At 47.3% G+C, this 25,862-nt stretch overlaps 1 protein-coding gene across 5 annotated transcripts in view; it reads right to left on the bottom strand.

The window, feature by feature from the left end:
* The window catches only part of UBE3C (ubiquitin protein ligase E3C), a 1,115,457-nt gene that overhangs the window by 119,212 nt on the left and 970,383 nt on the right, over positions 1–25,862 (bottom strand). For all 5 annotated transcript variants that reach the window (XM_078663264.1, XM_078663263.1, XM_078663265.1 and 2 more), the window contains exons 21-22: positions 7,588–7,776; positions 7,417–7,483 (exon numbers count right to left, since the gene is read on the bottom strand). In XM_078663264.1, coding sequence (XP_078519390.1) covers positions 7,417–7,483; positions 7,588–7,776 — 256 coding nt within the window. The remainder of the gene's footprint in view (positions 1–7,416; positions 7,484–7,587; positions 7,777–25,862) is intronic.

The raw sequence follows: 25,862 nt of genomic DNA, 5'->3' as shown, positions 1-25,862 counted from the left end.
CTTAACCGTCCTCTGTTCCCCACTGACTCAAGTACTGACGAGCTTCAGGGACAAGTTTCTGACTGGCTCACTATAGCCAGTGATACTTTCGCACCTTTAACCAAGTTTCCCCGATCCCGACACTATTATTCCCATAAATGGTTTACCCCTCACCTTAAGACTTTGCAGTTAGAACTCCGCCGACTTGAGCGCAGGTGGAGGAGAGACTACTGCTTATCTAGCAGAAGTGCATATGTGGCTGCACGGAACGAGTACAAAACTGCTATTTCCGCCGCCAAAAAAGCTTATGCCTCAGACAAAATTTTATCTGCTCCCTGCAAGTCTAAGGAGATTTTTAAAATCCTCAATGAATTTACCTCTGATCCTAGGACACTTCCGACTCAGGCCTCCACACAAGAATCATGTAACGCGCTGAGCAATTTCTTTGTCCAAAAAATTGCCTCGATCAAAGATACCATTCCGACTATCCCCCCTGGCGCCGGCTCTGCTTCTCCCCCCCCATAATGCTTTTTCTCTCACACTTTTCCCGCCCTTAGACCCTACCGCTTTGGCCACACTGGCCACCCGCGTTAAATCTGGATCCCCAGACGACTGCTGTCCCCCCACCATATTACGAAATATCTGCCACTCTTTACCTGATTGTATCCTTCCCCTGCTGAATTCTTCTTTGTCGTCCGGTACGGTACCCCGCTCCTTCAAGGAGGCCGTGTTGGTGCCTCTACTGAAGAAGCCTGGGGCTGATCCCGCCGTCCCGGCGAATTACCGCCCCATCTCTCTCTTGCCTTTTTTCTCCAAAATTCTGGAAGCCCATGTCACCACCTGCCTCTCACAGTTTATTGAGAACTCCACCTTTCTTGAGACTAACCAGGCCGGCTTCAGACCCGGCCACTCTACGGAGACTGTCATCTTGGCCGTGCTGGATGCCCTGAGAGACGGTGCTGACAAGGGTACCTCCCAGGCCCTGGTTTTATTAGATCTGTCGGCTGCCTTCGACACGGTGGACCACAACATCCTTCTCCACCGTGTCGAGCAAGCTGGCATCCAGGGCCTGGCGTTGGCATGGGTCAAATCCTTCCTGACCGGGAGGTCTCAGACCCTTAGCCTGGGCACTTTTAGAGCTCCTCGGGAGCACCTGCCCTGTGGGGTCCCTCAGGGCTCCTCTCTGTCCCCCCTACTTTTCAATCTTTATCTTCGACCCCTTCTTTTTTCCTTGAGGCAGTGGGACGTCACCGTCTTCAATTACGCGGACGACCTACAACTCATCTTCCCTCTTGATTCCCCTTCTGCTATCCCCAACTTTCAGGCTGTCATGTCCCACATCCTATCGTGGATGAGCCAAAATCAGCTTAAGCTGAATCCCGGAAAGACGGAGCTTCTCCTCCCTGGTAAGAGCTCTACCCACTGGGGTCCGCATTTTTGGCCGGCAGAACTTGGCCTTCCCCCCACCCCTGTGGCCTCGGTAAAAAGTCTAGGGATTACTATTGACTCCGGTCTCTCCCTCTGGCCTCAGGTGGGGACAGTTGTCTCCTCCTGCATGTTCCAGCTGCGCAGGATCAGGAAGGTGGCTTATCTCCTCACCCCTGAAGCTCTCCTGCAAGTAATCATGGCCCTCGTCCTCTCCCGCTTAGATTTCTCGAATGCTATCTATCATGGTCTGCCCAAAACATCTCTCTGCAGACTACAATTCGTTCAGAATCAAGCGGCGAGATTGGCCTTTGGGAGTCCGAAATGGCAATCCGCCAAACCCCTCCTTCTAAAACTGCACTGGCTCCCCGTCGCCTCGAGGGCAGCCTTTAAGATCGGCTGCCTTACCTTTAAATCCTTATCTGGTTCCTGTCCTGTCTTTTTGAAATCTCTCATCAGGACTTACAGCCCCTCTCGGAACCTGAGATCCTCTCACCTGCACCTCTTACTTACTCCCCCTGTCAAACTCTGCAGATCCGGAGGCCGGAGATTCGCATTTCTGGCCCCCAAACTTTGGAATTCCTTCCCCATCTCTCTCAAAACTTCCAATTCCCTTACTCTCTTCCGTAAATCCCTAAAAACTTGGCTCTTCCCTCAATCTGCCTAAACCCTCCCAGTCCCCCAGTAGTCTGCCAGCGCCAGGAAACCCATGGTGTCAGCGCGCTTTATAAATGCCCCAAAAAAAAAAAAAAAAAAAAAAATATGGTTTAAAGTGAATACATTTTTTTATTAGATTTTTTTATTTGATTCTTGGAATGCCTAATATACTTGTGCCATATACTTGTGCCATTCAAATCTTAAATATATTTTCAACTAGAAATCAGCCTGACACAAATAAATGTATGCCTGATGCAACAATTTGAAGTTCTACTGGATTCATGGTCAGCTGGGGGAATATGTACGTGTTTAACATGATATTCTGTACCGTCATACTAATGTACTTATCTAAACTCTTTACATTAGCCTGTTAGTAAAGAAACTAACAATAGATAAAAAATACAAATGCAATTTAAGGCAAAATGGAGTATTATGGTTGTGGCAATCCAGTGACCCCAACATTACAGAAGATGCAAGTAATATTTGGAATACTCACAGCTCATATTTACCTAAATGTAATAAGCCTACATGTACTATGGTAAAGGAATTAGAGTGATACTTTTATTTAAACTGTAAATATTCAGACTCCCCTAAGATCCCAAGCGTAAGAGGGACTACCCCCAGGTATGTTGAAGTGACAGAAAATCAAATTTGTAAACTTCCCAGTTGTTCGGAATCACAATGGTATTTATTTATTTATTTATTAATTTATTTAATATTCCAATGTCTGAAAAAAACAAGTTACTTACCTTAAGTAACACCATAGCTAGTAGAGAATATTTAGCTGCAGATTCCTTGCCTTAGAAAATTCCACAGGCGCAAGACTGGATTTGGGAATTTTTCTAAGCAATCCCCTTGCACGCAAGGTGGGGCACTACAGCTCAGTGTGGTGTTGCCTATACAGACGCAACCTCAGTGAGTTGGCCATAGTTTCATGTCTATTTTTTATTTGCGAAAAGCACGGGCCATACTAACGTAAAGAACCAGCGTGCCTCTTAAGATAGAAATCCCAGTTCGCAGAACTGGGAAGATCGGTAAGGAATCAGTGGCTAGATAGAGTCTGTACCAGACAAGGAATTACCCAAGGTAAGTAACTTGTTCACCTGATAGAGAATTGTAGACGCATCCCTTACTTTAGAATAGAGTAATATCTCTCAAAGGTGGGTATGTGGAATGTTTACACTAAAAGTACTGGAGGACTGAAAGGGAGAAATGTTCATCACTCTGGACATGTGTGTAGTGACCCTCACATGGCTGCTTGACAGATGTCCCGGACTGGGACTCCGTGATCTAACGCAGTGGTTGCAGCTTTGGCTCTGGTGGAATGAGCACGCAAATACTATGGGGGAATCCTTCTTGGCTAGTGCATAGCAGCTATTAATGGAGAGAAAAATCCACCTGGAGATGATTCTCTTTTGCACTGCACTGTGGAGAAGTGTGGCTCAAATGGTTAGAGCGGCAGACCCTGATGCAGAGGTCTGGTCCGGGACCAGGGTTCAATACCCGCCTCGGCGGATCTTGGGCCCAATTTCCTTGGACCTGATAATTCTCGCCTCGGTGCCTATTCTAATCATGGGTCCCACTCTGCAACTCTGGGCAATAGCTTGCTTAATCTCCACAACGGCCCCAACAGCGCTGGGATGCCTGGCTTCACCTTGGGGGTGCCCAGGAGTGGACATTCCACAGGATAAAACCAGGAAGGGTTCCTAAGCGGTATACGGACAGCGCCGGGACACCTCCGTTGGGGGTAGCTATGCGCTTTACAAATTGCATTTACATTACATTACTGCTTTGCCTTTCGTTGCTATAGCAAATCCCACAAAAACGATAACCATAGAACTATACATTTTTTTTAAATTTAAGCGGCGGAGTTTCTTCTCTTCTTGAAGAGTGAGGTGGAGCAAAGAAAGTCAACAGGGTGAAGTTTTGTCCGATGTGAAACAGTGTCACAAACTTTGTAAGGAAGGTAGTGTATGGCGAATTGATCAAGAGCGATTTCAAGTCACTAACCCTCCTGGCAGATGTAATAGCAACGAGGAAGACTATTTTATTGCTGAACATTTGAAGAGGGCAGCTGTGCATGGGCTCATAAGGTGAGCACATCAGAAACATAAAAACTAAATCAAGGTCCAATTGAGGCACACTGAATAATGTGGGTGGAAACGCGTTGTAAACCTTTCAGGAAACTAGTCATAAGGGGTGACTTAAACCGGGAGGGCTGATCTGGCAACCGTAAGAAAGCTAAAATAGCTGAGAGGTACCCTTTAACTGTTCCCAAAGCAAGGCCATGCTAGTTTAGCGATAGAACAAACAACACAACTTCAGATATGGGTGCAGTCAGAGGGTCAAACTGATTTCAACAAGCCCAGCCACAAATCCGTCCCATTGGCAAGGCTATACGGTTTTCATTGAGGGACCCCTGGCTGGCAAAACCACATCACACACTTCGCTAGGGAGGTCGAACACTCTCAACTGTCTACACTCAATCTCCACAAATGTAGGTGGAGAGTATGCAGGTTCGAGTGGAGAACCCTGCTCTGTTGCAGAGACAGGAGGTAACCTGAAGGGGCAGCCTGAATGGAGGACCGATGCTCATGCTAAGGATACCAGATTCCCGATGCCCTAAAAGGAGCTGCAAGGATGACTTGGGTCTGGGGTGGTCCTGATCTTCTGGAGGTCTCGGACAGGAGTGTTATCAGAGAAAAGGCAGGAAGGAGGCCTGAGTTCCACTTGAGATAAAATGAGTCTCTGAGTGAAAGCTTCCTTGGAACCACTAGCATGCAGAAGTGTTAACATTGCGCGTTTTCAGCGCTGGTAAATAGATCTAACCAAAGTTCGCCCCAGTTGCAGAAGAGACCTTGTACCACCTCTGGATGGAGATGCAATTCGTGATCATCATGACATTGCCTGCTGAGTTCATCCACTCTGGCATTTTAGGAGGCTGCCAGGTAGTGCATGGCCAGGGAGATTTTGTGATGTTCCATCCACATTCAGAGGCGCAGAGCCTCCTATTACAGGGTCCAGGACCCCCTCGGCTCTGTTTGTTACAGTACCGCAGGGGTGTTTGTTGTCCATGAACACCTGACAAGCCTTCTCTTGATGGATGGAAGGAAGGCTTTAATTGCCAAGTGTACAGCTCTCAACTCCAACAAGTTGAAGTGGAAGTTGAGACTCCACCAGAGACCAGAGCTCTCTGATCGCTACCTCTCATAGGTGATCTGCCCCAAGCAAGAAGTGACACATCCGTCACTTATTTGAGCTCCGGGGGTAAAGGGTTCTGCCACTGACCCAATCTCCATCATCAGCCACCACAGCAGATCTTTTGCAGTTCCCTTCAACATTTGGACTAGGTTGGAGAGATTCCCCTGATGCTGGATCCATTGGAACTTCAGGTCTCACTGCAGAACCCGCATATGCTAATAGGCATATTTTACTAGCAGGATGCAGGAGGCCAGGAGGCTCAGCAGCCTCAGAACCAGTGTCACCGAAATTCAGAATAGATGATGAAATATCCGTATCATAACCTGAATATCTTGGACCCGCTGCTCTGGAGGATAAGCGCAATATTGCACTGTGTCAAGAATGGTTCAAATGAAAGGGAGTATTTGATGGGGGAGTCCGATGAGGCTTGGGTTCATTGATTTAGAACCCTGGCGAATGCTGGCAGTCCATCGTGGTCTGGAGGTGGGAGACGACTGCCTGGTGTAAGCCCGCCTTCAACAGCCAGTCTCCAAGGTAGGGGAAGACTGGAATCCCCAGACTCTGCAGATGGGCTGCGACCACCAATGTCACCTTTGTGAACACCTGACAGGTGATGGTAAGGTCGAAGGGAGCACAGCGAATTGAAAATACACCTGACCTACCATGAACTGCAGGTTTCATCGGTGAGTTGGCCTTACGGGAATGAAGAAGTGTGCGTCCTGCAAGTTAGGTGCTTCTATCCAGTCTTCGGGATACAGTGCAGACAGTACCTGAGCCAGAGTGAGCATTTTGAACTTTTTATTATTCAGGAAGTACTTGTGAGGGTGCAGGTCGAGAATAGGACGGAGGCCTCCATCCTTTTTTGGCACCAGTAAGTAACAGGAATAGCAACCACGAACTGCTTCTGATGAAGTCACCTTTTCAATGGCTTCTTTAGCCAGAATAATCTGTACTTCCTGTCACAAGAGCGAAAGGTGGTCCTCCGTTAGCTGATTGGAGGAAGGTGGCAAAGGTGTCGGGGCTTGTAGGAATTAAGGGTATAATCCTGCTGTATAATTTGAAGTACCCATTTGTTGGATGTTATCGTCTGCCAATGCTGTAGGTGGTGCTGTATCCTGCCGCAGACCGTTTGCCCATAATGTTGTGGGAGCAAGTTAAAGGGGCTTTGAGGCTGCAGTTGCCAGAGGGGTAGAGGACTGGGTAGACATTTGGCTTTGGGTCCAGGGTTTGTGGGAGCCATGTAGAGGACTGGGTAGACCTCTGGCTTTGGGTCCCACAGGGTTTGTGGGAGCCATGTATGCGGCCACAAAAGCAGAGAAGTGCCAGTTGGCCATGGTGGCTAGAAGTGAAAGGATGCAGCGGATCATGGTGATCCCCAATGACTTAGCGGTGGCCCTACTATCCTTAAAATGCTCAAGTGCCATATCAGCCTTTTCGCCAAAGAGGCAAGTGCCATCAAAGAGTATGTCCATAAGTGATGTGTGGACATCCCCCGAAAAATCAGTTGTCCTCAGCCAGGTGTGAGGTTTAAGCTCCACTGTAGAAGATAAGGCTGTGGCGAGCGAGTTGGTGGTATCCTATCCGCAGTGAATGGGGACCTCTGCTGCGCCTCTACCATCAGCAATAGCTTGGAGAGTATGGCCCAAGCCTCCTCCAAACCATAGGCAGCAGTTATGCAACTGCAATAAACCCAATAAGTACGTGCATGTCACTTCCAGCCTGGACAATGCCACGCGGAGTTGAACAACTTTACCTACCGGCACGCAAAGATGCTGCTCAGCAAAATTTCCAGATCCAGGCTGACGCCGTGGGAATTTTCTAAGGTAAGGAATCAGTGGCTAGAAGTTACTACCAGAAATAAGATTTCCAAAAACCGGCAGTATTTTGGGAGAGAACATGCAAAAATGTTAACAATTCATGTGTTAGAACTATTCTTGTTAGGATGATGAAGTTGAAAATAATAAGAACACAGTGGACAATGGTACTTTGTTATCAAAACAATAACACGTTATGCACTATTTTGGGTAAAGACTGTATCTTTAGAATAATACCTGGATTGTCGTTATTGGAGATGAAAAACATTATTAATATTCATTTCACACTTGTGTTACCAAATGAAACACTCTAAACTACTCTATCAAGTCAAATACTTGCCTGAATAGTTTGTAAAGGCTTTTAGGTCTTCCAGACTGATGGGTACTTGTGCACCTGAAATTGACACCTAAATTAAAAGAACACACGTGTGATCATTTGGAACAAGAACATATCTATTCAAATGTTTTAATGAAATGATATGAGGACTATCAATCAAACATGTAAATGTACCTGTATTTCTTGCTGATCAAACATTCGAAGCCACTCAAGATTAACCACATTGGCAAGACCCTGTCTGAATGCAAGACAGTGTGGTCTTATCTGTTTGTTAAGCCTGTAGTCAGCTACAAGATGTATATAGGCTATTCTATTGCCACTGGTGACAGGAATATCTTTTCCGCCCGTTTTCAATTCAACCACCTGTAAAACACAACAAAAAGTGCCTTTTTGTGAAACGGTAGACATTAGCCTTGATAACTCTATGCAAAAAAAAACATTTTTTAAAAGTTGACAGAAACCACCATTTTTTCAAAATGATTAATTGTTATTGTAATGAAACCTAGTGGTGAATAAAATGTTAATGAGATGGAGTCTTGAATCAAAAAGAAAAAAAAAACATTGAACTAAATGTCAATGAAGGAACACAGTTAAAATACTATAAAAAGAAATATCTTACAACTAATTTTACGGAAGCGTCTGAAAACATGATTACGTCAAAGAAAAAATGCAACGAAAAGGTTACTTATCTGTATTAAATGACTTACCTTTAGTAACGCTTTCTCTAGTGGATACTCTAACAGCAGATTTCTCACCTGTAATTGCTTTAAAACATCCCCTGGAACCATACTTGAGCAGCAATATTTAAATAGAATTGCTCCCACATGCCGGTAGGAGGAGTGCAGCTTCTCATTGACTTTGTTCCGCCGAGCAACAGATGATGAAGCCGCTTATCAGCGCCACACCTGTGTGTCAATATTAGTTTCTTTCATGACTGTCTGCTGCTGTGGACGAGGAGCAAAACAAACTGAATCATCAGTGTGCAGTTCTCTATTTTTGGACCTTTATAGATGGGAAAAGAGCGCATTCCACTGAAAGGACAGATTGGTGGGCAGTGAGGAAACAGCATTTACAGTATCCACCAGAAAGAGCGTTACCATAAGTAACCTGTTCATCTGATGTACATTTCCAACAATAGATGCCTCACTTTTACAACTGATACCAAAGCAGTACCGCTCAAGGTAATGGATCTATGGAACGTCTCACACCAAAAACATCTACAAAACTGGACAAAGTGTTCTTACAATCTGACCTGCCTGTCAAGGCAGTAGTGCTTCATGAACATATACACGGAGGCCTACATAGCATCTTGACAGATGTCATGGACAGGTACTCTGTGTTAGAGCAGTGGTGGCATCCTTGGCCCTGGTTGGATGGGTTCTCTGTCCCTCCGGGGGCTGCTTCTTGGCCTTTGCATAACAGATGTTAATGATGACGACTATCCACCATGACAAAATCCTTATTTGCACTGCCTTGCCTTTCTCTCCCCCTGAGAACCCCGCATAAAGCTGACAGTCCACCCGATGGGTCTTGGTGCGATTGAGGCAGGAGATCATGGTTCTTCTGGAGTCCAACCAATGGACTCTCTTCTCCTCCTTTGAGGCACGAGATGGGGCAAAAAAAAGTCTCCCTGGTTCTCAACACCACTTTATCTGAAAAAGGGTGATATGAGGGACAGCACTGAGAGCATTTAGAGGTCATTCATGTGATTAGCAGAAGACACATTAATCAAGATCAAGTCTTCAGAGTCAGGAGAAGTGGCAGACAGCGGTGCATTGGTTCGAAGAGGGTGAAAATGAGGAAAGTAATGACCAAACTGATATCACTTTGTGGCACCAAAAAGGGTTTGGGGCAAAAGAACAAGTTACACACCTTTTTTAACCCCTCATCTGGAAGAAACTATCTTTTTGCAGATTCCTTACCTTATAATATTCCCCAGGTATCAAACTGGATCTAGAAATCTTCGAGCAGTACCCTTGCGTGGCAGTAGGTGGCATTGTTCGTCACCTGCCCTGGAAGTGATGAGTATAGTGCCATATAGGCACCACCCCAGCATGCGGACATCAGAATATTTTCTAAACTTTCCATGCCAGAAGCATGGAGCCACGAAGAATGGAGCCATACATACTGGTGTGGATTGCTAAGGCCTGGAAAGAGTGACACTAATGAATCAGTTTGCAGAGCGGGACGGATGGGAGGTTTGGTAAGGAATCTGCAGCTAAACAGAGTCTCTACCAGATAAGGTGTTACCGAAGTTCAGTAACATGTACATCTGATACAGACTTCTATCCACAGGTTCCTTAACTAGCGGTGGGTCTGCGAAAAGCATCAAATCAAAGTCCTGCATGATCGAACGGGCAAAGTACCCATCATGATGGATCTAACTATCTAAACAGTAATTCTTTGTGAATGTGTGTAATGTCGCCACATTACTGCCTGACAGATGTCCAGGACAGGGACTCTGCGAGCTAATGCAAAGATCACAGCTTTGGCTCTGGAATAATGAGCACACAAGCCCTCAGGGGGTTGTGGTTTGGCAAATGAGAAGTAGATCTTTATGCAAGGCACTATCCATCGCGAGATGGTCAGTATCTGCAGTGCTTTCCCTTTCTTTAATTCAATTCTACAGAGTTGATTGTCCACCCAGAACTCTCTAGTGCAATCAAGGGAGAACAACAACACTCTTTTTGGGTCCAGATAGTGGAGTCTCTCTTCTTCTTTAGAAGGGTGAGGGGAAGCAAAAAAGGTACGAAAGGTGATGTTTTGTCCTACATACAAGTGTGTCAGAACCTTCGGAAGGAAAGAGGCATGAGTCCTCAGAACCAGTTTGTCTGGATAAAAGGAAGTAGAAGAAGGATGTACTGAGAAGGCCTGCAGTTCACTGACCCTCATGGCCAATGTTATGTCCACTGGAAAGGCCTTTTGATAGTCAACAAGTGCATAGGGCAGTTATGTAGCAGCTCAAAGGGCATGCACATGAGGAAAGTAAGGACCACGATAAGATCCCACTGGGGCATGATGAATGGCCTGCGGGAAACTTATGTCGGAACCCTTTCAGGAACATAGTCACAACAAGTGACTTGAATAGGAAAGGTTGGTCTGGCAACTGCAAAAATGCCAAAATGGCAGACAGAGAACATTTAACCGTGCCCAAAGCAGAGCTCTGCTGGGCTAGACAAAGAACAAATAGGAGAACTTGGGATAAAGGTGCAGAAAGGAGATCAAGGTTTCTGGTTGAACACCACGCCACAAAGTTGTTCAAATGTCAGGCGTATGCCATCTTGGTGGAAGGATGCCTGACTGCCAGAATAAGATAGACTTTGGGGTTGGGTTTGAGGGGGGTTGGTGAGAGAGGTCTAAAGCTGTCAACTGTTGCCGCTCAATCGCCACACATGAAGGTGGAGGGTGAGCAGATTCGGATGCAGAAACCTCTCCTGTTGATGCAATGGAAGATCCTCCCGAATGGGCTGCCTGATGGGAGAACTTATGCTTAGAACCTTGGGATACCAACCTCTCTGTGCCCAATTCAGAGCCACAAGAATGACTTGAGCCTGGTCATTCCTGATCTTCTTGAGAACTTTGGGCAGGAGAGGTACAGCGCGCAAAACTGCTTACATTGCATGTTCTCGGCAGTGGCAAACAGATCTAACCAAGGGTCTACTCACTCGAGAAAGATCTTTAAACCACATCCGGGTGGAGATGCCATTTGTGATCCACTAGAGTTTAATGGCTGAGTTTATCTGCCCTGACGTTCAGAGAGCCAGCCAGGTGTTGAACTATCAGAAAAATGCCCTGATGTTGTAGGCATGTCCAGAGACACAGGTTCTCCTGACGAAGGGTCCAAGATGCCACCTAACCCTGCATTTTTGCAATACCACATGGCAGTGGTATTGTCCGTGAACACCTGAACTCACCTTCTTTTGATCGAAGAAAGAAAGGTTTTAATACCCATGGACTGTCCAGAGCTCCAAAGGTTGATGTGAAGCCTGGACAACGCCGGAGACAAGATTCCTCTGATCTCCACCTTCCCAGATGAGACTCATCTGTCACTACAGTCAGCTCTGGTTGGGGAAGGGGTCTGCCACTGACTCCATCATGGTTCATTAGCCACCACCGCAGGTCCTTTGAAGTTCCCTCCAAGAGCTGAGCTTAGTGGAACTTCAGATCCCATTTGAATACCCTCAAATGCTAAGGGGCATACATCACAAGAAAGAAAAAGGAGACCATGAGGACCAACAGCCTCAGAGTCAGTCTCACCAAAATCCAGGACTTAGGCCAAAACAACGGATTCATAGCCTGCATATCCTTGACTCACCATTCAGGAGGATAAGCCCGAAACTGTGTCCAGAACAGCCACAAAGAAAGGAAGCATTTGAGAGGGAGTCAGTTGTGACTTTGGCATGTTGATAGTGAACCCCAGTGAATGCAGGAGATCCACTGTACTCTGGAGGTGGGAGATGAGCTGCCTTTAACAGCCAATCATTGAAGTTGGGGAAGACTAGAATCCCACACCTCTGCAGATGCACTGCACCCACTGCCATCACTTTGGCAAACATCTAAGGGCTCTGGTGAGGCGCCTGGCAAAAGGAGAAAGTAGAGATGGTACTCCGTCGGGTGGTAATAAGTGGGGAAGTTCCAGAAAAGGAATGGAGTAGCCCTTCTGAACTATTTGCAAATCCTTATTGTCTGATGTTATTAACTTACAGTGGGACGGGTAATGACAAATCCTGCACCCCCACTTGGTGCCTGTGGTGGTATAGGGGCATACTAAAGGGGTTTGGAGGCTGTGGCTGCCAGAGTGGAGGCGGGCAGATCCGATCTCTGGCTGGTGGTCCAACGTGATCTGTGGTGTCCATGGCCACAAAAGGGCTGGGAACCCTGTTGTTCTTGGTGGCTGGGAGGGAAAAGATGTAATTGGTAGGGGCGAAAGGCAGACTGTGGTTGGCGAAGGCCATGGATGGATAGTCTAAAGGACCTTGCCGTAGCTCTGCTATCCTTAAAGCCATTGAACCGAGTCTGCCTTCTCACCAAAGAGGTGAGAGTCATCAAAGAGCATGTCCATGAGTGAAGCTTGGACATCCTCTGAGAAGCCAGTTGTTCTCACGCATCTCAGTCCCACTGATTATGAAATTGCTCTGCCCAGCAAGTCAGTGATGTCAAACCCACATCTGGAGGGGAACTTTGTTACATATTGTCCATCAGCAATTGCTTGAGAGAGTACGCCTTGGGCATCATCTGAGACCATGGGCAGCAACTGCGCAACCGAACAGTGTGTGGGTATCGGCCCAAAAGGCATACAGTGTTCACCGACCATAGTACAAAGCTGAAGGAAGACAAAATGCTCTTAAAGAAGGTATCCAGGCGTTTGCATTCTCTATCAGGTGGAGCGGTATGGAACACGCGGGTGGATCCTGGAAGTGAAGGCTTGGACCACCAAGGTCTCAGGAGTAGAGTGTTGGGTGAGGAAACTAGGGTTCTAAGGAGTGGGGCGATGGCGGCAGGCAACCGTCATGCGCACAGCAGCTCCTGTGCAGGGCTTGGATCAGGCTCAAGGACAACATCTGTTCTGTAAGGGCTTCAATAAATGGGAGTAGAGGTTCAGAAAGGGTGACACCGTTCTGAAGCACCTCCGTCAAGAGATCGGTCTTGACTGGCACTTAGGCAACTGATGGTCCAATTCTTAAGCTGCCTTCCACACCACCATTGCAAATGAGGCATCTTTCTCCGTAGCCACGGCGGAGGGAAACAGCAGGACAGTGTCTGGTGAGGTGTCAAAACCTCTGGCATCCGCCAGGTCCTCGTACCAGTTATCCTGGGTCATCAAGGGGATGATGGTAACCATAAGGGTCCTAGGTCTGCTCTTAATCGTGACCCTGTCCAGGCCTGTAAAAAGAAAATGGCACTGGCTCTGACTTGGAAGGTATGGTACTGGTCGGTGCTGGGCAACACCCACCCGGCTCAGTGTTAGAATTCAGTATGACGATGGGAACAGCGCTGCCGCGGGGCGTCCGCAGCACTAGAGTAGATGCTGATGAAAGTTGCAGACAGCGCTGCACAGGATCCAACAGGCTCGACATGTGGGAGCAGCAAATCAGTAGTAGTCCATTCTGTATCTGGGGGGCCTAAAGGCACTCTAGAGGGGTAAGGTCGGCCAAATATGACATGCATAGGCTCATAAAACTCTTTGAGCTGGCAGGAGTTGCTTCGGCTGTGAGAAACTCTGGGAGGTATAGAACCATCCCTGGCACATGATCCACTGCGGTGTGGGAATCGAAAATAATTATCGTTAGCATGAGCTGAAGCCATCTTCTTAGTGGCATCCATTTTGTCAGCTATGTAATTCTTCCGTCTTCACTGTTGCTTGCCTTTCTATTCTGCTTGTGTCATCAGCTTTAGTTAACACCTTCTGTACTGAGCCAAAGCAATGTATGAGAAAAGGCCTGTACCTGCTAGAATGCACCTGACTAAAAATGTGACTATCGATCACTCTTTGCTACTGTAAGCAGTTCTGTTTCCCCTCCCACTTTGCTGACTAAGTGATCTTCATCTGCCCATGTTTGTCGGTAGTTATTCTTGTGTATACTTGTACCTTCTATTTGTAACTACATGCTTACTCTGCAACAAAGTCTGTATATAAGGGCTGTGTTGTGTAACTTCAGTGTACTACCGCAGGCAGCATCCGAGGGTGCTGTGAGGACGAAGTCCCACTCATGAGTGATTAATAAACTTGTTCTTTGAATTCCAGCTTCAGTGCCAATCTCTATTTTGTTGGTCTAAGGACCCGTGGACAAAGATAAGGGTGAACCCTGCACCGGTGTGCCCCTTAAAAAGGTAAATTTCCACATCGGAGTGAGGCCTTGGGTCCACTTGCTCCCATGCCAGATCTGATGACTTGGACCAGTGCGGAGAAGTTCCTGGAACTTCCTGGACTTCTTCTTTTTTTTACCCAACTACTTGGATTGCGACAATGATTGTCAGGAGCGGCTCAGTGAGCAGTCCCGAGACCTTCTGCATGATTGAGAGCATTGCAGGGTAGTCCAAGGTCAGGCGGGGAACTTGAGGGACCCAGAGCGCCTTGAGATTCATGGAGGTCATGCAGGTCATGGAGTCGTCACGTCACAAACAGCAGAGGCAAACCAAATCACTGCCAGAGACTGTCACTGCCAGAGACATCTGCCAGTGACAGGTACCACGTGGTTTAAAGCCTACTGGTTTCTTAGGAGAGATACATAACACACCAGACTCGAAAAAAGCCTCTTCAAATTCGAGAAAAAGTCAGTCAAACAATGACTGCACTGACTAATGCGTAGAGAAAAGAACAACATCAGTGCACTGGGGTGGCGCCAGTATAGGCACCCATCACGTCACTTCCAGCGTGGACAACGCCGATGACAACCCGAACGATGTCACTTACTGGCATGTAAAGGTACCACTGGAAAATTTCCAGATCCATTCTGAGGCCTCAGGAATATTCTAAGGTAAGGAATCCACAGCTATAAGTCTCTAACAGATCAAATGTGTCACATCTTTAAGAAACTTAAGGTGACTTCAATAGGGACAGTTAGTCTAGCAAAAAGTGGCAAGCTTTAATGTTGTCCACTGAAAGTCCTTGCTGGGCCAGAGACAACACAAACAACAAGGCACCTGATATTTTTGACTTCGTAGAGTCTGTATTGTGGGGGCCATGTCAGGCCACGACCTTGACCCATTGCCTGTAGCAAACAGATTTAGAAGAAGAGCACTTGTCAGCAAGAATGACTTCCACAACCTTGGGATCAAAAGCAGTCAATTGATGTTAATTGGTGTTAATTAATCTTCACACCTTGAGGTGCAGGACCTGCCCTGCTGTTGCAACAGGAGATCCTCAAGAAGCAGTAACTTGATCAGAGGGCAGATGCTCATGCCCCAATGTTCCAGCCTTCACATTCTCCTGGCCCCATCTGGAGCAATAAAAATGCATTGGGCCCAGTCCTTCGTGATCTTCAGTTCTCCGGTCAAGAGAGGTTGCAGTGGAAAGGATCCAGGAGCCTCAACTATTTGGAATGCATCTCCGAGAGAGATTTCTTGAAAACTTCACAGTGAAAATAATCAAGATTTTGTGTTTGGTGGTAGGAAACAGATCCAGCAAGAGTTCTCACTGCTGCTGAAAAGTTCCATGCGCCACCTCGACATGCAACTGCCACTGGTAATCCACTAGGCATTCAAAGATCCTGCCAGGTGGTTCACGATTAGTGAAATTCCCTGTTGAACAAGCTACTTACATTTGGTAACACCTTATCGGAAGAGTTACTTACCTTCGGTAATGATATATCTTGTAGAGACACAGTCAAGCCGCAGATTCCTTAACTTAGAATATCTCCCCAGACGTCAGACTGGATCCGGAATATCTTTTTTTCCCAGCAATACCTCTGCAAGCTGGGAGGCGGCGTTGCCCGGCTCCAACCTGACATCGTCCGCGGAAGTGACGTCAATAGAGCCATATGAGCCCCTCCCGGCGTGCTGATGTCGAAGAACGATGGTGCTTCTTCGACTTCTTTTTCCCATGCCTCGACTTACCCGAGTGCGAGGACTTCGATCCGGACGATCGGTGATGACTCTCTCTGCGACCGTTCCCTCGACTTCCTCCTCGACCGGGACCTCGAGCGGCGCGGAGCCGACTGCCGGAGCTCGAGTAGCTTTCGGGAACGCTCCCGCCTAGCTTTCAACATCAAGTGCCGGCAATCGGGGCACGACTTGGCATTGTGGTCGGCTCCCAAACAGTAGAGACACTGGCGGTGGAGGTCGGTAACCGGCATCAGTCGGTGAGAGGCGTCACACGGCTTGAAACCGGGCATCCCTACTGGTACCAGGAGTCGAAGTCGATTTGAAAAAGATAGACAAAAAAGTCCAAAAAGTTAGTCAAAAAATTATTAAGGGTACGCTCTTCCCGGATCTGAGCTTGCTGGCGCGGAAAAAACTGACGTCAGCACGCGAGGGCCGCGTCTAAGTACTCCAGCGACATCATCCCAGCGATCACAACGACGGACGCGGAGCTGCAGATGACGCCTACCGACGCGCAGGGGTACTGCTGATGAAAACTTTCCGGATCGAGTCTGACGCCTGGGGATATTCTAAGTTAAGGAATCTAACACAAACGTGTTTCTTTCAGATGCAAGTGGCACCAGGTCACTGGTGTGTTGAAGAACAGTTAAGAATGCAGAACAAATAACAGGTCCCCGAGGGGGAAGATTCCTGGTCTCCCGGTAGACAGTGGAAAGATAGACCACAAGACTGCCCATAAAGGATAGAAAGAAGGCACAGACAGAAGTCTGGCGCCAAAGCCTACACCGCCAAAGACCGACACCGTCTAGCAGAATGGAGAACGTCAAGAGGAATACACACACTGTAATGCTACCTAAAGAAGGACCTGTGCCATAATGGGAGTAGGAACTCACCCAGAAAAACATCAGGGGTGGTGCACAGATCCAGAAGCAGAAAGACATAGACCAGAGCCACTCCTTGAGAACTAGGAATAAGCACATGACAGGGAGGGACAAACCGGACCCCGTGTCCTGCAAGAAGCAAGGAACCGGAGACCGTTCCAGGGAAGACCTGCCCCCCTCCCCCCACCCCCAGGGATGCATGTCCACCGATAGACAGGCAAGACGTGCACAGCGAGGTTGTAGGAACACGCAAGTGTGACAAAACCCTCCACGGAGGCAGGGATGTATTACGGACCAACCGTAGACAACCAATGGTAACCCTTGGAGAGAAACCAATCCTATGGAACTCACCAGAGGAGACATCCTACAACAGTAGGAAGAGTCAGCTTGCGCCAAAGTTCCTGGGCAAAGAAGAGTAGCAATATAATTGCCAACAAATACCCCACATAGGGTAAGGCACAACCCTACAAAAGAATTGCCCCTCTTGAGACAAGCTCGTTGGCAGAGGCTCAAAAGATAGGTAAACACAGCTTAACTAGCTGTGCCAGAATAAATTAACAACACGGCTGAGCAGCCACACAACCCAGAACATCTGCGGCCCACTACGGGTAACAGAAAAGACATACATATACAGGAGGCGCCTGACAGCCGCATCAGCATGGGCGTCAAAAGGAGTGACCCCATTAAATGGTATATATTTTTAAGCTGCTCCTGAATATGCTCTGGGAAAATGCCATCACGCAACCACGTGTGGCAGCATATGGCAACCGACCTGGCCATAGTACGACCCTCAGTGTCTGTGGTGTTCATGGCAGACCGAATTGAAAAGTGCGCCTTATCATGGCCATCACTGATTAGGCGGGCCAGATCTGCACAAGAGATCCCCGGCAAGGAGGGGAGGAGCCGGTCAACAGCGTCCCAAAGGGCAAATGTAGCCTGAGCAAGTACACACAACGTGTTGAGGGACCGGAATCCCGAGCTGGTGGATGCAAAGACATCGAGGCCATAAGACTCCAACCACTGAGACTTCCGAGTGGGAGGATGGAACGGAACAGGAGCCACAGAGAGAGCTGGCTGAAGCACAAGTCCTCCATCTCCAGGATGGAGGTCAAACAGGCGGGGTCAGTGGGAGCCGGCCGATGTGGAGAATAGCCAGCAAAGGGTCCGGAGGACTGGAGACTGTGGCTCCATCCTTAAAAAGTCTGCAGCCCTGCAAACAGCTCTGACGATCGTCCACTAGCCTCCGTGGCCCCGTGAGGCTGTGAAAGCAAGTCATGAGTAGGTGAAGGATGCAAGCTAAACCGGCCACTTAATAAAGGCTCAGCAGCAGGATGAGTAGGCCAATGCTCCACTGGCGCCTGCTCTTGAGGGCAGTGAAATGACTCGGGGGGTGGTGAACCCAATGGGACCACATCCTTCACCACTAAAGTTGGAGACGGTACCGGCGTCGAACTGCATCGAGGCGGTGCCGAGCCGGAATCGAGCCGGCGTCGGAGACCTTTGAAAAGGCCCCGACTGGCGGAGTGGAGCAAGCGGCGACCTCCAAAAAGGCCTCAACTCCTCGAGCCAACGTCGGCAACCTCCGACAAGGTCTGAAATCGAGTTGAACCGGTGACCTCCGAAGAGACCTCGACCCTTCGAGGGGAGCCGGCGTCCGCGACCTCCGAAAAGGCATCGAGTCGAGCTGGCGACCTCCGAAGGCCTCGACTCATCGAGCCGGCGACCTCCAAAAACCCTAGACCGCTCGGAGTTGGACCGGCGTAGACTCATCATTCCCGAGGGGGAGAGAGAGTACGCCGAAGCGGTGTCGTGCACCGCGCCGCAGTCACCTCCAGCGATACCATAAGGAGCCTCGGAAGGCTGTGAGACAGCGCTATGGAAGGGCTAAACATCGTGGGATGCCCCTCCAGGCTGTGTCCCGACGTTGCGGCGACTCTGATGTCAGAGTCAGGGCACTCGGTTGGAGCCAAGGGTAAACCCACCAGCGGTGTCCCAACCTGAGTCCCTACCCCCCTGTGGGGCCCAGAGGCGCACCAGGGAGGGGGGGGCAATGCTCACCTGAGGTAGGCGAATGACAGGGATGGCGCTGGGACCGGCACCCCCGCGTGGACGACTCCGCTGGAGAAGGTGACCTGCGTCGCAAGGGGTCCGTTAGGGACATCCGGTCTGACAGCAGCTCCATGCAGCAAACGTCGCACTCCACGGAATTATGGTACTCTCCCAAGCACCATATACAGAGTTCGTGAGGGTCCGACGCTGGCATCTGTCGCAAGCAGGACAGGCACAGTTTGAAGCCCACAAAGAGCACGATAACAGGTCCGAGGTATTACTTTCCCGGATCGACGTTAGGATGCGGAAAAGACGAAAAACTGACGTCAGCACCCCGGGAGGGGCTTATATGGCTCCATTGATGTCACTTCTGTGAACGACGTCAGGACAGAGCCGGGCGACGCCGCCTCCCGTGTGCAGCGATATTCCTGGGGGGAAAAGATTTTCCGGATCCAGTCGGACGCCTGGGGAGATATTCTAAGGTAAGGAATCTGTGGCTAGCTGTCTCTATCAGATGCTTCAGCAAACTGCGGAAGTGCAGAGCCTTCTGGCACAGGACCCAAGACGTTGCCTTGCTTGTTGCTGTGCTATATGGCAGTGATGTTGTCCATGAGAACCTGAATCAGCCTTTCGTTAATGGACAGCAGGAAGGCTTTCAGAATAGAACCAGGTGAATGGCCTGTATCACCAACAGTTTGATGTGGAGTCAGGTCTCGGGAAGAGTATAGGGTCCTCTGATCTTTCCACCGCAGCGGCAATGCATTCTTTACCACTATCAGCTTTAGATGGGGCAGGGAGGGTCGTCTGCTGCTAGTCCAACTGTGGTTGAGCAGCCACTATTATGTTTGGTATTTATGTTACCTGGCAACTGAATAATGTTCTGTAGAGACAGTATGCTTCTACTCCTGGAATCTAGTGTGTGGACTCTGTGAAGCTGTGAGGCAGACAGTTACAAAGCAGGGGCCGTTTCTTGCATCTCAATGAAGAAGACTCTTCATAAATTACCACAGTGCTGTGTTTTCATAAAAGTGGAGACTCAGTATGGGATACTGAACATGAATATTATTGTCGAATTTTGGAAATATTGAAGGCTACTCTGAATTGGAGATTTTCCTATCAGAAATCTAAAGAAGATACGTCCTCTGTTCCAGCACAAGCCCTATTGACAGTGTGCAGATATGCCAGGCACGAGAGAATTTGGAACAGGAGTGTTGCTTCTGATACCTTCACCTTTGAAGTTGAGGTATCTACAGTTCAGCGTTAAATACCGCAGAGCTTGACAGGGGTGGTGATGTCATCATGACGGTCACATTTTTCAAAGCAATTTTGAATAAGGAAACAATTGTGTGTACTTTGTGTATAGCGTTGTTTGGTGCGGACTAGCATATACGTTGGGGGCACTGGTGCAGGCCACAATTTTTTTTTTGCCATGCGGGATATCAGCGCAGAGCACGCGTGTTTCGTGACCGCAAATGAGCCTGTTGTTTTACTCAGTCATTTTACCAGCTGTAAAGCTTTTGAGCTCGATGTGCCGCATCAATGAAAGGCACGCTCAAGGTGTTCAGTGATGGTCACATCGCTTATCGACCTACCTTGCTGTGGAATCATTATTCCCTGTGGGCAGAATCAGCTATGGGCACGCTGTGCGTTTAGAGACAGGCACACCTGTCATTTGTTGTGCAGTGATTCCAGGAACTTTCTATGACTGACACCACTATTCAAGGTATTTGACCGGATATACAATACAAGGAATGCTTTCATTTGACAAAAGGTGATTTGTGCAAAGGATTTATTGAGTTTTTTGGATTGACACAAAACCTAGGGTTTCTATTTGAATTGCTATGGCATCACAAAATATACCAGAGCCTTCAGCGTTTTTAGAAAATCCAGGTTTTCACTGCATGGTATGGGAGAATTAGAAAGAAGTTTTCGAGACATACTCACAGGCCAATAAGGGGGGGACCTATAAGTAGCGAAGAGGAAGTTGGCAATATTAAAACACTGCTTAGGGGTCAAAGGAAGGAATGTTTTAAAAACTTTGCCCAGACAGTCAGTAGAGGTTAGAAATGCAGATACGGAGTCAGACAGAGAAGAAGATGCGTATGCAATGGCTTTGAATGCATCACAGGAGAACTATGGGAAAGGGTGAAGAGCAACAAGGTCTTCACTAAAGGGATTCTTGTAAGAGTAGGGGTGGGCAACGTGAAAGAAAAGGGAAGTTTCAAACAATCTACCCCGAAGACTGTGATAGAAGTAAGGGTGAATACTGTCAAATTATCAGATGGGAAGTGGTGGAATACAAGGAGAGTGGCTGTGTGCAGTGATGTAGAAGAAAGGGAATATTCAAAAACGTGTGATGGTAATGGCAGAGACGAGGGACGGTACAAAAGGGTACCGAGCTCCCAACAAAAAGAAGACGAAGAGCGCTGGAGGATTATATTTGTAAATAGAAAGGAGGACTAAAGTAAAATAGTGGGCCCATGTATGTTTGTTAATGAAAGGAGATGTGTTATGTTTAGTGTTTATGTTACCTACTGACTGGATGCTGTTCTCTAGTGACAGTATGCTTCCAGTCCTGGAATCTGGTGTGTGGATTCTGAGAAGCTGTGAGGCAGTTAGTTACTAAAATCAGAGACTGACCAGGGGCCGTTTCTTGAAACTCAAGAAAGAAGACTCTTCATCAACTACCACATCGTCATGTCTTCATAAAAGCCACCACTCCAGTTCTTTTACAGTCTCCTCTGAAACCTGGCTGAAGGCCAACAGATTACCCTGGTGCTCTGAGACTTCAGGTTCCACTGCAGAGCCTCCATATGCCACCAGGCATAGCCAATGAGAAGGATGCCAAGAACCCCAGGAATCCTTTAGCCACTCTCTCCAGAACCCATGACAGATGCTGAAACATCAGAGTCATAGCCTAAATGTCCTGGACTCATTGTGGTGGAGGCAAGGCCTAAAACTGCACCGTACCCAGGATTGCAGCAATGAAACAGAGCCCCTGTGAAGGAGTCAGATGTAACTTCGGCAAGTTAACGGTGAACCACCACAATATGAAGAGGTTTGCCATCATCTGAAGGTGGTTTATGACTCGATACGTTAAGTTCTCTGAAGCTGTCTAGAGCTGCAGGTGAGGATTCCAGAACACCTGGCATCAAGGACTCAGTAAATGTGCCAACCCGAAACAGTTGAAACTGCAACCCATATGCAACTCACTGAAGAATGTTTGTATAAGATGTGTTTCAGGTAACATGTAGTCCGTTGAAACATGAGATAAGGACAGTTAATAGAATATCCCATGCTCTTTCATAAATGAACAGCACACTCAATGATGAATAGAATACTGGGTATAGATTTTTAGAACCTTTATAGGAAGATCAACACACAATCTAGCGCACCATTGATGGATTGTCACTACAACAAATATAAATAGTAATGCAGCATGGAACTTTATGAGTAACGTAAACAATAAAAAATACTCTAACATTTTTTAGATGTAAGTTACTGCATTAACACCCTCATTTACTACTTCTAAGCGCTATAGTAATTCTAATACATTTGTTGCCGACCTTCTACTTCAAGGAATCTCTATTGATAACCCTAGGCACTGAAGAGAATGGCAAGCCCACCCTTAATAAAAGCAAATGACAGGAAGAAAGACAAATCAAAGCAAACTGTGCAAAAAGATTTTTCAAGGAGGCCTGGCCTACATGGGCACCTGTTCTAGAATAGTTGTGAAAAGAACATCTTGTAAAGGTGTGCATAAACATGCAAGTGGCAGATTTACAGGTCTCTGCAATGGAACATTTCTCAATAAAGCAGCCGTAGCAGCTTTACTTCACATAGGAAGGCCCTTTGGCATGGCAGATAATGGGTTTAGGGCATAATAGGATGCAAGATAGTGTCTATCTGGGCAGTGAATGGTTGGACATAGCCAGACGTGTGTCTAGAGGACAACAATGTACAAATAATTGTTTGGATTTCCTTATATACTTAGTCTTATCAAGAGAGAAGTTAGTTAAGAACTCTCCCAACATCAAGTGTGTGGAGAGACTTCTCTGCAGAAAAAGAGAGGCTCTGATGAACATTGGTAATGTCATTTTGTGATTCACATGAATATCCAAAATTACCTAAGGGAGAAACTTAGCACTTTGTGCTAATGGGATAAGGTTCATGAGAACACAATGCCTGAATCTCTCTTAATCAATCAATCAATCAATCAATCAATCAGGGAATTGTGAAGCGCATTATTCATCCGTGAGGTTCTCAAGGCACGGAGGGTGCAGCGCCGCGTCAGCCGAAAAGCCTGGTCTTGAGGCACTTCCTGAAGGTGTGCAGAGTAGGGGCGCGTCTGATGTTGACCGAGAGCTCATTCCAGGCGTTAGCCGCAACGTAGGAGAAGGCTCTTCCACCCGCTCTGGTTCTTCGGATGTGCAGGGTTTCTGCTAGGGCGAGGTCGGCGAGGCGGAGGATTATTTTGGGTACATGGAAGGAGACTCTTTCATTGAGGTATTTGGGTCCTGTGTTGTGGAGAGCTTTGTAGGTGTGGGTGAGTAGCTTGAAGGTTACTCTCTTTTAGACGGGGAGCCAGTGTAGGTCTCAAAGGTGTTGGGTGGAATGTCCTCATGTGGTGGGATACTCTGACCCTGTATGCAGATGTTATAGCTATATGGAAAGCAGATTTCCATGAAAGGTGGTGCAACTTCCAATCTCTGCACTGGGGAAAAACATTTTTTAATACCCCCTAGGAAGTCCTTAGCTACTGGGATTTTAGGAAAAAGAGATTTGTGAAGCACACTTCCTTTAGGCAGTAATGGTTGCCAAGTGGACTTTCATGAAGAGAACTGACAGGCTGAACATGGTGAAATAAATAAAGGTATCACAATAGAGCTTCTGCTTAACAGGTGGTAGTATCAAAGTTGATCTGAGAATACCAGATGCAGAATATCTTACACTTGAAAAAGTATGGAGCTCCTAGGGATGGATATTTAGCTTCTTTCAGAATGTGCATACACTCCTGCTGGAATTTCAAGTGTCCAAATTGAATGAGTTCCGGAGGCTGGCTGACAAATTCAAAGATGTTAGGTTGGTATGTAGAATCTGGCTCTGAGAAATTGTGCAGAAGATCCAGCCTGTATTGGATTCCCGATAGCACTGCTTCAGATGATCTACATATATTACCTACAGGATGGAGTTCCGCCACTAGTCGCTGCCAAGATTCTTTTTCTTACAAGTTCTCATTTTTCCTGTTAATAGTTCTGATAAGTATTGTTGCACGCATTACTCCAGTGTGGGAAGGACTTTAAACAGAGAAATAGGCATTATATGCCCAGCAATGAAACTACTTTGTGAGACATATGGGCACGCTAATAAATTGCCACGATATAACGTTAATAATAGCCTGCCAATGATACGTTGTACTACATATGGCGAACATGTAATGTGACCTATGTGCAGTGTTGCACAAAAAAAAAGTTAAAAAAAAAAAAATCAAGCCTGTATGGCAGCCTCTTGTCAGGTCGTTCTGCCAGGTGAAGACTGTCTGTGAACCACCACTGTCTGGGTCACTCTGGTGCTATTAGACTCATTCTGGCTTTTGAGTAGATCAGTGTAAGAGGAATGCTGGTATTATGGGACTCAATGGAAAACCGTAGAGATTTCCTGAACTAGTTGGCATTCTCCTTCATACCCGTTTTGTAAAAAAATCTCATGGCAAAGTGTGAACATGTTTTGTTTTCTGAGCTTTCCAACAAATCTAATTCAGGGGAACCCGAGTCACAAAATATTTTGTGGAAAACTGTCTCATTCATAACCCATTCATGTTTTTTTTCTTAAATGTGCTGCTCAGAGAGTCTGTATGAGTATTTTGATTGCATGTGCTACACCGGTTCCGCCACTAAAGTACAAACTGACCTGTGGTGTCTCAGGTTCACTGCAGTTTGGGGTGCTGGCAGTGAAAGAAGTTATTGAGTCTGTGCACCCAGCATGGAAAGATGGCAGCCCTGTGGCAGGCATGGGAGAGCTGTGGTCAAGTGAATGACAAGAAAAGCAATGGAGTGGAGCGAAGTGCCAGAACTGCTGAGTGGCAAAGGAAGTGCGACTAACACAGAGGGAGGATTAAGACCTGCAATGGCATAACCATTCATCAACGGATAAAGCAATTATGCCGACCCATTCCCCCCCACTACGTACCAGGGTCATGGACAAGACTGCATGGAGCACACCCAATGATCTGTGACTTGGCACACTGAATGTGCATGGGGCAGCAAGCGGAAAGATGCTCCCCCTCCTTCCCTGTGCCAGAGCTGTAAGGGGAATGTCTGTAACACTGGCCACAGTGGTATTTTATGTGGGTTCTCAGTCACAAGTAAACCTGCAAGTATATCTTGTAAGTATGAAAAAATTGATGTGCAGGTGCGGGGGCCAGCACAACTGAGGAAGCAATCGGGTTGCATCAACAGTGCCTCATTGGGCGAAAACAAGATGCAAAACCTCTGCGGACTCGTTTGACTGAGAGTGACTGGTGCAGCAGGAAACACAATGCTGTGAATTGTAGAGGGAGTGAGTAAACAATCTGAAGTGTTGAGGATCTAGTGTCTGTTCCTACTGCTTATTTCACTGCCAAGGGTAACACTGAGTTCTCGCAGTGACTGGTGGAAAGTTGTTACGAGCAGGTTTACATCCACATGGTCAAACAACCCAGCAGTGTAAGTCCAGAGGCAGTGGAGAGACGCCCTTCCCAAACATCTGAGGGAGATGCTCCCTTATTTGACTACCTGACAGATAAGTTTGACAAAATCGTGGCAGATAAAAAGGACATGAGATATGCGTTGGAGAGTAAAATCAACACAGCAGTAGTTAACTTTAGCGTAGACAGAGATGACCAACAAAACCTTCCCGCCAGTTTCGAACAAAAGGAGGCTGGATGAGATTCCCCGAAATGGAGAGTTTACGTGCACAAGGGAACGGACTCAGAATGGG

The sequence above is a fragment of the Lissotriton helveticus genome, chromosome 10 (assembly GCF_964261635.1).
Source record: "Lissotriton helveticus chromosome 10, aLisHel1.1, whole genome shotgun sequence".
Lineage (NCBI taxonomy): Eukaryota > Metazoa > Chordata > Amphibia > Caudata > Salamandridae > Lissotriton > Lissotriton helveticus.
This window is presented reverse-complemented; position numbering and strand designations above follow the sequence as displayed.